The sequence below is a fragment of the Mustela erminea genome, chromosome 2 (genome assembly GCF_009829155.1).
Source record: "Mustela erminea isolate mMusErm1 chromosome 2, mMusErm1.Pri, whole genome shotgun sequence".
Classification (NCBI taxonomy): domain Eukaryota; kingdom Metazoa; phylum Chordata; class Mammalia; order Carnivora; family Mustelidae; genus Mustela; species Mustela erminea.
Window position 1 is genome coordinate 139,875,734 of NC_045615.1, and position 13,511 is coordinate 139,889,244.

Genomic DNA, 13,511 nt, shown 5'->3' on the forward strand with positions numbered 1-13,511 from the left:
AAATGCATAGATGATTTTGTTTTCCCCCGTGGATGAGTAGAAGCTTTGTCACTATGTTTTGAAATTTCACAACCGTGTGTCTTGGTCTATTATCTATTGTACCAAGCATTCATTTGTACTCTCTTAATCTGGGAGCACATATCCTCCCATTTCTGGGGTATTTTCCTCTGTAATGTTTTTACTTTTTCTCTGCTTTTTAATGTCTTTTGGACCTCCAGTTCACATATTGGATCTCTTATGCTAGTCCTTCAATTTTCTTTTCTGTCATATTTTCTACCTGTTTGTCTTCTGTTGTCTGGGAGATTCCTTCGGCCTTAAAACTCTTCTATTCAATTTTTCATTTCTGTGGTTATATTGTGAATATCCAAGAAGGTTTTTCTTTGGTATTTAACAGTAGCATCCTATTGTTCATGCATGCAGTATTGGAGTATTTTTTTTTCTCATCAGTCTCTCAGAAGATATTTTTATTAATGATAGATTGTTCATTTCGTTTCAATTTTATTTTCTTGCATAGTATGTTTGTTGTTTTGGCTTCTGACTGACTCGCCTTGAATGTTTGTTGATCCTTGGCCATAGGGGAATGGGCCTCTAAAAAGGTGATTGGAAGCTCTGAATATAAATGAAATTTGATATGGTTTTTATTGTAGAGCTGAGCTTTTAACAGTTCCACGTGTCCCTGTCATTGGGTTACTTTGTTTTTTCTTTTTGTGGCGATTTGATTTTTCAGGGAATAGATTCCAGTGGCCTGCTTAGAGAGTTTATACTTGGGTGATTCAAATGTTCTGGGAACTAGAGTTGTCAATTCCTGAACCTTTTGGGGTCCTGCCATGAAAATAATAGTATCTTTGTTTTCTTGTTGCTGACTTGCGATTCAGGTTCTTTGGTTTGCTCAATAAGTTACTGTTTTTTAATATGCTTTCAGAGTCCCAAATTTTATTGCTTTGTCAGTCTTTTTGTTTTTGTGGGTTGAAACAAAATTATAATTTATGTGGTTTGCTACTTTTCCTTTTCTTACCTTAACATTATGTGGCAGATGTTTTCCTAGCTTATTAAAGTTTTTTGATAAATAACATTTTAAGTAGTTGCCTAATGTATTATTTGGGTGTACCACACTTAAATTTCTTTTTAGGCATTATTTTGTTTGTAAGGTTAACCTTTTATAAATAATGCTATGAAGGGCAGCTAAAGGAAATTTCACAAACTAAGTTTTGGTACCATTGGTAGCATAAGTTGGGTAAATATTTAGTTTCTCAAGGTTACAAACTTCATTCAGCTTTTGTTTGGTTATGTAAGACCTGACATGATTTTGCTTTTAGGAAATCTGTCATGGTGGGGCACCTTGGTGGCTCAGTCGATTAAGTGTCTGCCTTTGGCTCAGGATATGATGCTGGGGTCCTAGGACTGAGCCACACATCGGGCTCACTGTTCATCAGAAAGCCTGCTTCTCCCTCTCCCTCTACCTGCTGCTCCTCCTGCTTGTGCTCGTGCTCTCTCTGACAAATAAATAAAATGTTTAAAAAAAAAAATCGGTTGTGGTACCTTATAGTTACTTCTCAAAATTCTAGATTATGTTTAAAAAAAAAAAAAAGTCTCATTCTGGTTAAACAGGTTTTGAGTCTGTAATTCTGAGTGTTAACGTCTGAAGACAAGTGGATGCAAGTTGATTAGGAGAGTTGCTAAAATGGCGAGATTTTCATAATTAGATTTTACAAAAAAAATTAAGGAGAAAAGAAATTATACGTTTAAAATTGTGCTGTGTTTTCCTGATGGATTTTCTTGCTTTCCCCCTATTAAAAATAACTTTTCATTTGTGCTCTCTTCTCTCTCTCTTTTCCCCCTTATGCTTCTCTTCCTCAGCTCTTCTCCCTTTCCCCTTCCCAGTTTTTAATTGAGTGTTGACTATGCCAGGAAGCATCTCAGGCTTAAGTAGGGAGAGGAGGTGAGCATTATAGCCCTCGACTTTGTAATCTTAGAGTTTTCTTGAACTAAGAGGAAAAGTAGTCATTAATTAGATAACTGGGCCAAAAAATTATATAGCTATAAACTCTTATCTTAAATCCTATGAAAGACTTTGATGTGACATTTAAGCTGAGTCCCAAATTCAATCAAATAAAATATATATATTGAGCAATTATTACATGCCTGGCACTGTTTTTAGGTACTTGGGATACAGATTTGAATAAAAAAAATTTTTGAGCCTTAATTATATGAAGACTTAATTCAGTGTAAATACTTGTAGGCCATGATAAATTTTTTATCAGAAAAAAGGTTTTATTCTGTTTGCATTAGAAAGCCATTGGGGAATTTTGAGCAGGGGAGAGACATGAGTTGATTTACACTTTTACTAAGATTGCTTGGCTATATACAGAGGATGGGTTTTCCAGAGGTAACACTAAAGCCAAAAATTTAGCAGAACAGTTTAGAAGTGGTAGTAGATATAACCTGGGTTTTCAGTGTGGATATAAAGTTGATGTAGGATAGTCATCTGTTGGATAATTGTTGGGATTTCTTTTTTTTTTTTTCCTTAAGCAGTTCAGTAGATGATGGTGCTCTTTACTTATGGGGAAGACTTGGATAGGATCAGTTTGAGGGATCATCTGTGGAAAATCAGTAGCTTTGTTTAGGCCACGGTAAGTTTGAGTTGCTTATTAGGTACGTAAGACATTGGATATAAATTACTGAAGCTCAGCACAGTTGAGATCGTACTGTCAACTCTCAATATTCCAGACATTTGCAGGAAGAATATTGCATTTCTTTTTCTGTGTTCTCGTAGCATCTTTTATCCCACAGTTACTTTTCTTCCTAGCATTTATTGTATTGCTCTGATAGTTGGTGTGTCTTGTCCCATGGTCTGAGATTTTGTTGTATTTCTCTCTCTAGTCTCAGCTTCTATTAATATTTAATGTTCGATGAGTGAACCATGTTTATTTTCCCTGTCATCACGTTCTGTCAATTTACCTTTCAAGTGTTTATCAGATCTATTTCTTACCGTCTGTCCTCATTTTCTTAGTGCTAATCCTCTGTTTTCCCTCACTGGGATCTGGGCCTTTTAAGTGAATTTTTTTTAAGGAGTAGTGCTCTAAAATGTCAATTTGGAGCCTTAATTATATGAAGACTCCATTAGGGATTGGGTTCAGCAGTACTAATGAGAGATCTGACTTTACTGGCTCAAATATATTATTTTTCTCTCACAGTGATTATGTGAGAAGTAGATGGTTTCTGGAATTCAGTCAATGATTCGAATGTTAACAGAGTCAAGGTGTCTGATATTTTCTTGACCTTTGCCTTATGATGAAAGAGAATGTTCCTGAATTTAGATTGAACAGTAGAATATAAGTAGGACGTAAAATATGGTGTGATATTATTCAAGTGCTGGGCAACTTAGCTTAAATTTAATAAATTAATGATGATTTCAAATCAGAAGGTGAGTATAAAAGCAAAGGGCACAAAGAATAATTTCACCAGTGTAAAGGAGTAGGACTGGACCATTCTGAAAAGCTCTGCTAGGAGCAGAAAGGCTGGCTAAACCTGGGAGAAAATATAGAGCAAGTAGATAACTGTTTGAAGGTGAATATAAAGAGGGGAAAGAGGTTATTAAGGAGACCGATTACTACCTTCAAGCTTCTAGATGTACTTACGGACAGGATGGTGGTACTGTTCATAATGAGGGGGAAATAAATGGTATGGAAGCACAGGAATAGATTATTGATACTCATGTTGGAGCAAATCACAGTCTGAATAGAAAATGGTCTGAAGGGCTAAAATGGCTATTGGTAGTTTTTTCTGAATAGTAGCAAACATAAAAGGGGAAAATTCTTCAAGGCCTTTCTTGAACTCCGAAACATGGAGTCATAACCAAGTATCTTGGACTTAGCTGTGATGATTTAAGGGAATTTATGAAAGGACTAAAGAGTTAGAGCTTATTGGACTTTTAAGTGACATTATTAGTATGAACTTTCTTAATAGTTGGGAACATTTTGATCCCCTAATCCATCTTTGGTGCCTTTCGCCTAGTGCTGTTCTAAAATAGGGTAATTTTATTTAATATTCAGCAACAAAACTTTCTTCATGTTTAAATTCAAATCAGATGTTACAAATTTATTTTAACATGTTTAGTATAGTATGTTTGAGTGTTCTATTAAATAAGCTAATAACCCTTTTTTTTAAGGTACAGCAGGGAAGAACTGGAAATTCAGAGAAGGAAGCAGCACTTCCATCTACAAAAGCTGAGTTTACTTCTCCTCCTTCTTTGTTCAAGACTGGACTCCCACCAAGCAGGTTAGTTAGACAATTATAACTCCTATTACTGAAGGCATTGGTACCTTCATCTTGTATTAGTGCTATAAAAGTGCTTAATGTTCTGCAAAAAAAACGGAACATTCCATGTTGTTTTAATACAAAATGAATTCTCTGTGAAAAACTCTTCTGGGTGCCTTCCCATTAAAAAAAATCTAGGTAAGCAATAAATGAAGCATGGTATATAGTTACATGTATATCAAAAAGATAATCTTACATTTAGGAGAGATGGTGATGACAACAATCTTACTGTTTTCTGTGCTTATTATTATTCTTACATTAAGAATTATTGGACTTTCTAAGTCTAGATCTATTGAATTTAATATATTTTACTAACTTTAATAAAAGATTATATAGATTTGAGCCTGGGCAATCTTTCAGATTAAAACCATTTTCTTTCTTTCTTTGGTTTTGATAATACCTAACTTTGAGTTCCACAAGGTACCAATTTTAAGAGGCAGATGTGCTGGCAAATGGTTAGCCTGTTATTAGGAAAGTGGTAAAGGGTAAGCTAAAAGTAAGGAAGTTGGATGTTAGCAGATTAATTTTGAGTTAGATAAAGATGACTTTATCAATTATTCCTCTGGGCCAGAAACAAGTCAGTAACCCCACTGTTACTAGTTCTCAGCCAGATCATTTACCTTTTGTGGTATTTGCTTAAGTTTATTTTATAGTTTTCTGGTTTTCTTATTCTGCAATTTTGAATTGCTGTAAAAGATAATATTTCATAATATACAAATGCAGGAAGAGACAGTATAGGAACGTACGGTTTAGCCCTAAGATGAAGATTCTTGAAACTTTCAGCCAGAATTAAATGTCACAAAGTCATCTTGGATTTTTGACTGTCTCTTCCCATCCTAACAATTACTAGTCATGGTCATGTCCATATATTATTTAAACTAAATGAAACCTCATCAAATGTTTGGCTAAGAAGATATGATAGTGGAGGAATACTGATCCTTTTAATATGTAGTCTTTTGTTTTTTTTTTGTATAAAGAGGTCACTTTCATTCATTCAGTTTATCATGTTCTGCAGTATAGAATGATGTGAAGAGCTTCGACTCTGGAACTAGACTTCTGGGGTTGCAGTTCTGGCTATGTTACGTACTAGCTGTGTGTCCTTGAGCACATCCCCTAATCATCTTCTTTCATTTCCTGATCTGTAAAATGTAGTAATAATCATCCATCCCTCACAGGGTAGTTATGTATGTTAAATGATTTAATTTATGTGAAATATTTTATAACAGTAGTACGTACATAGATAATACTCTATAGATGTTTGCTAATTAAACTATTTAAAAATCAGTAGCAGCTTTTCTTTAATTTTGCCTGCCCCCTCCTTTTTTTTTTTGTTGTTTTTTATTTTTTGTTTTAAAAAAAAACAAAAAACAAAAAACAAAACCCTTAGGCCAGGTTATATAGGGCATTGTACCATATAAGGAATTTGGCTTTTCTTGTAAGTGAAATAAAAGGGGTGTCACTGTCAGTCTATGTAGAGGAATGAAATAATCTACTGTAGGTTTTTAAAGTCTTGATTGCTTTATTAAAATCAGACTGCAGAGAGGTGAGGGGCAGAAACTGGGAGACCAGTTAGGAGGTTGTAACAGTTACCTTAGGCAAGAGATCACTTGGACCAAAGTGCTTCTGGTGCAGATGGTGAGGATCTTTTACATCTGAGAGAGAAGAGACTGCAGGAGGAGGGCTTTTCAGGGGGGAAAAGACCAAGAATTCGGTTTAGGACATAGTGAAATTGAGATGTCTGTCAGACCTGTAAGTGGAAAATTTGCATAGGAAGGGGATATATGGATCTGGAGTTGAGCAGAAAGGTATGGGCTGGGGATAGAAATTTGGGACTGATCAGTGTTTAAGTAGTATTTAAATGAAGTAGTAGACGTGAATTCGATTATTAAGGAGATAAGTAGTGATAGAGAAGTGGCAAGAGGGACAGAGCCTTCGGGTGCTTCCTTCAAGGTCAGAAAAATAAGGATGAAGAGAAGGAGGAGATCCATAGAAAAGAATGACTGCTGACATAGGAAGAACACCCTGTGTAGGTCTTTAAAAAGATGTATTTCGAAGTAGAGGAACAGTTAACTATCAGATAATACTGATAGGTAAGAAGAAGAGATCTGAGAATGACTTTTAGATTTATTTATTTATTTTTAAGATTTTTTTAAAGTAATTTCCGTACCCAACATGGGGCTTGAACTCATAACCCTAAGATCAATAGTCATATGCTCTGCTGACTGAACCATCCAGGTGCCCTGAGTTGGATTTTAAAATGTAAAGGTTGCTGGTGATCCTGACCAGGATCATTTTTAGTGGGATAAGGTGAAGTTTGAAAAAAAGACTTTTTGGAATGAATTCAAGAGAGAATGGAAGGAAAGGAATTAGAATAAGAACATATGGACAACTTTTTTGAGGATTTTTTTTTCTTTTGAGGGAGCAAAGAAATAGTATCTGAAGGGAAATGTGGGATCAGGGGATGTTTTTTCTAAAATGTTAGAAATTACAGTATGTTTATAGATTTAGGAGAATGAATTACTACAGGGTGTATTGATAATTCAAGAAGGAAGAAAGAACAGTTGTGAGAACAATGTCTTTAAGAAAGTCAGAGGGACAGGATGTAATATGCAAGGCTGTGGGGTTAGTTTTAAGAAGGAGATGAATGGTTCACTCATAGTAACAGGAGAGAAGACGGGACATGGTGAAGGGTGATGGGTAAGAGAATACTGCTGGAAGCAACTGAAACCTCTCTTCTCTTGGCTTCAGTTTTTCCCAGCACAAAGGATACAGACTTATTGGTGAACATGAGGACGTGTGAAAGTGGGTGTTGAATATTTGAGGAGAGAAGAGAAATTCTGAAATAGTCATTTAGAGGTGTGTGAGTGAACCAGGGGAAAGGAGTAGGATTGCTAGGCACCACGTGGAGGGAAATGTACCACCAAGAGGTCTTTTTTTTTTCCCCCCAAAATGGGAAATATTACAGCATTTTTTTATATTGATGGAAATGAATTAGTAGAGTGAAAAATTGACACAGAGAGGGAGACAGTATATTACCACCTTTTCTGGAGGTTAATGGCTGTGGGTTTAAAATGACACCAGTCAGCTTGCTTGGGTGTGTTTCTCTCGCCCTTGTCAGGTGTTCATATGTTCGTGAAGATAAGCTAGAGCTGGATTTAGCAGAGGTTACATTTATACCAGGCAAATATGACAAAGGGGCAAGAAAGGTGAGAGGGGCCTGGAAGTGATTAAAATGATGGATGACTGTGGATTAAAGGAGAGATGGAGATTACTAGAAGCCAGGAGACAGTAAAAAGGAAGTAAAGAAATGATAGAAACGTTAACACTTCTATCACCAGTGCCAAAAAAGTGGGTAATTGCCACCACAACCTATATAGAAACATACCTAACATGTCAGTATTGTCACTTTTTGATACACAGAACAGTACTCATTGCTCATTAGGAAAGTTGTTTTCTGGGTTCATTGTGAAGCATTTCCCTAAATAAATATTTGTGTTTTTTTCTGTTTTAGTCTTTGTATTTATGGAGATTTGAGAGACATGCGTTAAAGTAAAATTTTTTGACTTCAGGGAGAAAACAGCAATGTCACTTAAGACATAATAGAGACTATACAACAAATAGTAATGAGCTATACTACTGACCTTACCACTGTATTACCTTTGTTAAAAATCTTAGATTGCCTTATTAATGTGTAGGTGACTGTTGGTATGTTTGCACAGAACTGTTTTTATTGGTTCTTTGTACTTAATAGGTAGAAATGCTAGGTTTCTAACATTCTGTATTGCCCAGCAAAATGACATACTTAAGTAAAATGTTAATATTTAATATATCAGAATGTTTTGCTTAATCTTTAAAAGTTTTCGTATATGTCAAGAAGTACAGCTCGATAAATTTTCACAAGCTGAACCCTCACTTATTGTTCATCCAGTTCTCCACTTGTTAACATTTGGCCATATTTGCTTTATAATTTTCCCAAAATATTTTCCTTTTTGAACCACTTATTAATTTTGAACATCATACCCCATCAACCTCTAAATACTTCAGAATGTAAGAACAAGCACACTCTGTTCTGTAATCCTAGGACACAGTTATCAAAGTGAGAAAATCTAATAATGAGCCAGTATATTAATATGCAGACCATAAATTTAGCTAATTATTTCAATAATCTCTTTCATGGAAGTTCTTATCTTGATTTAAGATTCAGTCCAGGATCATCCACTATAATTAAGTCTTTTTTCTCTTTATTCTTTAATCTGAGGCAGTTTCTCAGACCTTCTTTGTATTTGTTGATTAGATTTTGATGAGTACAGTCCAGTTGTTTTGTAAATCATCCTTGAGTCTGAGTTTGCCTGATGTTTCCTCTTTATTGGATTCAGGTTTTGCTTTTTAGGCAGGAAACCGCATAAGGGATGTTATGTCCTCAGTGCATCAGCCCGGAGGTACATGATGTCATTTTGCCCCATTATTAGTGATGAGAGCTTTAATCATTTCGTTGTGATGGTGTTCTTTGGGATTCTGCACTGCAAAGTTACTATTTTTGCTCTTTGTATTTAGTAATAATCTGTGAGGAGATGTATCTATCCTGTTTCTTTTTAAACTTCCCCCAAATTCTAGTATCCATTGATGATTTTTGCTTTCTCCCATTATACTGTAATGGATGTAAAATAGTGATTATCTAAATATTATTTTTCTTATATTTATTAGTTGACATTCTCCTTTAAAAATGAGCTTTCCCACCTCCACTTACTTATTATCTACTAGATTCACTAGTTTTTATTTTATGTGTGAGAGAATGTGTTTGTATGATTTATTTGTATATGTAAGCTGTATATGTAAGCTTACATATATTGTAATTCATATTGAAGCTCCAATTAGTCCAGTCTTGCTGTCGCAGACTCTTCAGAGTGGTTCCTGTGACCTTTTGATTTTTACCCCTCTTTTCTTTTTTTTTTTTGAGGATTTTTTTACTTTCTAGCTTTACCAGATGTTCCAGGCTTATCTTGTGCTTTCTCTGCCCCCTCCCTGGAAACAACCATTTCTTGAAAGCACCTTAATGCCTTTTAGTGGGAAATGATGATTAGAAACCAAGGTGTTGGCACCAGGTATGCTCATTGGTGCTGGAGTGTCATGGTTTCTAGACATTTTCAGCTGGGAGAATAAATAATGTATAATTTTAATCATGCAGTCATCATGTGTCTTTTATTTCACATTTCACACCACAGGTTTCTACTTCCCTTTCGTTTTTTCCATCTTGCAGCTTTTACTGTTTTACTGCATTGAGAACCTAGTTCCCACCAGCTTCATTGTTTGTTCTTACTTTAATCCTAAAATACAGACAGAGTAGATTAGGACTTCACCTGCCTTTATAAAAACCAAATCTATTAAGTAGATTTCAAGATTTCTTTGGAATTCTTTTTTTCTTTTTCTTTTTTTTTTTTCCAGGCTGAGGGTATATAGTTAAAATTTCCTTCAGAGTGGTTGTATTAATCATTTAAAGTATAATTTGATCCATTGTTTCTGTTTGTATTCAGCTTTTCTTTTCCTCCATTTTATTGATTTATTTTTTGCATATATAAGGAGTTCCAAGCATACTCAGATTTGTCACTTTCCCCAATTTCTTTCACTCCTGTTAATAATTAACTTCATTTCATCTAGTTTCTGATTTATTCTTCCTTTGTTTCTTTTTACAAAAATAAGCAGATACATAAACATACATATTTTTCCTATAGAAAATTTTTCCTTGAAAGAGTGTCTTACGAGTCCTTTAAAGGACTGGCAAGAGTGTAAATCCTGAACTTTTTATGGAATATGTCATTATGGGTAAAATTAACTTTCAATTTTTATTTTGAATTGTTTTGAAATGGAATTTTTATGAAATATATAAACTGTAGGTTTTTATAAAACACATCAGAGTGTTAGTGTTATCTGGTACACTATTTGTACCTGTTATTGAAAGAACATAGGGAAAGAAAAACCAAAGTTTTGAGTAAGGTTTTGTGGAACCACAGAAGTTAATGTTATTCATAAAAGCACAGAAGGTTATTTCTTGATAAATATATTATAACCTGACAAGCTCTTGGTTCTTATTTTGCATTTTGACATCATATTATTTTGAAAAATATTTCTAAAAATATTCTAAAGTTAATAAAATGTTGATAGCACATTTATATTTAAATACCTATTAGCAGTTTTAGTACCACAGAGCCTTGGACAGAGTGCTACAATAGGAACATGCTAAAGGACTTTAGACAAAGCATGTCAAAGGAAAGAAAAAAAAGATAGAACAAGGGGGGTCAGAGACAACAATATGTAAGAAAAAACATAGAAAATTTATCTCACCAGAAACAGCACCTCTTCTCAGTCTCAGACAAGTACTGCCTCCAGAAAAGCCAATTCCAGCGTTGGAAAGTGGCAGGACCGGTATGGGAGGGCCGAATCACCTGACCTAAGGTAAGGCTGTTTTTAAACATTGGCTACGCCCTGATGTTTAGATCATCAGTTTTGTTTTGTCTAGTAATAAGATAATAATTCTTGATTAGATTGTACCGTATTTTTACCCCCTCAATTATGCTTTTTCGTTATAGAAATTGAGGGTTTTAAAAAAATCAGGAGTCAGGCCCTGTCACCTCACTCCTTGCCTGTCATCTCTCTGGCTTTTTATACTGCATTATAAATTGCATGGAACCATGCTAATGGGACCTCAGTAAGTGTTTTTTTCTCCCTACTACTGCAGATTTAATTCTTTTTTCTCATATCACACCCTATTAAATCCCTGGGTGTTTCTCATTATTTACTGAATAAAATTTAGCCTTCTGAACTGGTATTTAGAACTTGTAAAATTGAACTGCACTGAATCTTTCCAAATGTTTTATAATAACTACAGTGCGTAAAGCAGCCATTTCATTGAGTCTGCCAGCTGTCTTGGGAGGTACCATCACCTTTGTTGTTACTGTGCTTTTACTCCTGATACCCCTCTGCAGAATTCTGGTTTGTGTTCTAAATCTTAGAGTTAGGAAGTATGCAGCCTTGGATGGGAACTGTATACTCTCTGAGCCTATAACATGGGAATAATAATTTCTGCCCCAAGGGATGTAGTGAGAAGCAGATGTGTTAGATATAACAGTACATTGCAAATAATAATAATAATAATAATAATTATGAGTCTGAGCAATTAACAGTTTGCTTGACTTGGAAATGCAGACTTACGCACCTCCCTAGTTTGCCATTTAAAGTTTTAAACAATGATGGTATGGAAGTGGTATTTTGTTTGTGTTCATTATAGCATTTTAAGCTTTCTTCCTGGGCAGGTTTATGCTATATTAATGTTCTTTTAAGTATTTTCCATATAGGTATGTATGTTATGATCAGATACCTTTGATCCTAACAACTAAAAGAAAAGCAAAGAGAGGAAACACTATCAGAATTTTATTTTCTTATATTTCCTTTTCTTTGGGGTCTTTATTATATGTTCTCCGTGAATAGCCAGAATTTTTAGTCCGCTTGACTCTGATAGAATCTCTTGTTAGGAGAGAATAAGCTTAGTCATTCTCAAAAGTGGCTATTCATCTCAAAGTCAAAAATATCTTGACTTTCTAAAGAATATCCAAACTAGAAGTATAGTAATTGTGCAGAGAGAAATATATTATCTATATTCCTAGAATAGTTTCCATGGCATGTGTGCTTTAACAGGGTATAGAATGAAAATTTGCATATCTTACATTTTAAAAGTATACCCATTGATATTTTTCGTAGTATTACATGATATTGATCTTAGTTTTTAAAACTAGAATTCTTGAAGTACCAGTAGAAATTTCAAGAGTTATTTTAAATAGTTGGATCTGATAAGTGTGGAGAGTGAATGTGAATCTTTCCACATGTAATAGTTCACATTTCACATTTAATATTTCTGTGAAACCCCAGAGTTTAACATGAGTGCTAATAATATAATTTCTGTATAATATTTAACTTAGTTATTACAACATAAGTGCATAGAGAAACTCAGATTTACATTTAACCAGGCCAGCAGTTCTGAACAGCCTGTTTATTGATCCCCAAAGGGCCAGACGATAAGAGCTTTCATTTTCTTTGTTCTATTATGGAGATGAATCAGTAGCCATTCTGTAGATAAAAAATAACTACCTTCTTAAACTTACAGCAGTTTCATGGCACAAGTCCTGGATTTGAACATTAAGTTTGGTTTTGTGCCTGTGTGAATTTAAGATAGTTCCCTAAAATCTCTGGGCCTCTTTTTCTACATTTTTAACATGATAGGCTGGACTGTGTTATCAGGAAGGCCCTTTTAATCATGAAATAAAGTCTTTGTTTTCTGCCTAGTCCCTGTTATACATGGAAGAGGAGATCTGAGAAAGTAGAGAATTTGCCCAAATTTATGGCTGATAGAGGCAAAAAGTCAGGGCTAGAATTCCTGGCTTTCTGCCTTTTAGTACCTACAGGTAAAGCAGGTTGATTTTCATAAGCAAAGGCATAGAAATACTTAAATCATTAATTTACTTTTTTTAAAGATTTTATTTATTTATTTGACAGAGAGAGATCACAAGTAGGCAGAGAGGCAGGCAGAGAGAGAGGAAGGGAAGCAGGCTCCCTGCTGAACAGAAAGCCCGACGCGGGACTCAATCCCAGGACCCTGGGATCATGACCTGAGCCGAAGGCAGCAGCTTAACCCACTGAGCCACCCAGGGGCCCCTTAAATCACTAATTTTTAATACAATTTAAAACTTTATGTATATTTTCTTTTGCTACTGTTTCAATATCTGAAATTCCTTTTTATATCAATCATTAGAATCTTTTACTTAAAATAGTTGTGCTTTCGATACAATAGTTTATTTCTTGAAGTAAGATAATTAGTTTACAGAGAAGGTATTAGTTCTTATAACTGAAAATAATACATGTCAAAGTTGATACTATTACTCCCCCACTCCCCACCCCTTAAAAAAGGTGCTTTGGAAATACAGAAAGCTCCCATTCTGACTTTGTGATTAGTCTCAGGGAATGTACATAGTAGAAATTTAACACTATTTTCAGTATGTATTTTGTGCTTTTGAAAAATACAAAAGAAGAAAAATTTAAGTAAAAGCTATTCTCCTTTTGGGTGGTGTATGTGTATGTGGACACACACCCTTAATAAAAACTGAGATGCTGGCTCCTATAGTTAACATAACTGAGAAATGTAGGGA

General features: G+C 34.7%; 1 protein-coding gene across 25 annotated transcripts in view; it reads left to right on the forward strand.

Annotated features, from left to right (window-relative positions):
• Positions 1 to 13,511, forward strand: part of FIP1L1 (factor interacting with PAPOLA and CPSF1) — a 75,406-nt gene that overhangs the window by 21,810 nt on the left and 40,085 nt on the right. For 9 of the 25 annotated variants that reach the window (XM_032334313.1, XM_032334318.1, XM_032334321.1 and 6 more), the window contains one exon: positions 4,169 to 4,278. In XM_032334313.1, the coding sequence (XP_032190204.1) occupies positions 4,169 to 4,278 (110 nt within the window). Of the gene's footprint in view, positions 1 to 4,168; positions 4,279 to 10,659; positions 10,768 to 13,511 lie in introns of all 25 variants that reach the window. The other 16 variants (XM_032334304.1, XM_032334307.1, XM_032334309.1 and 13 more) reach the window with 3 other exon arrangements.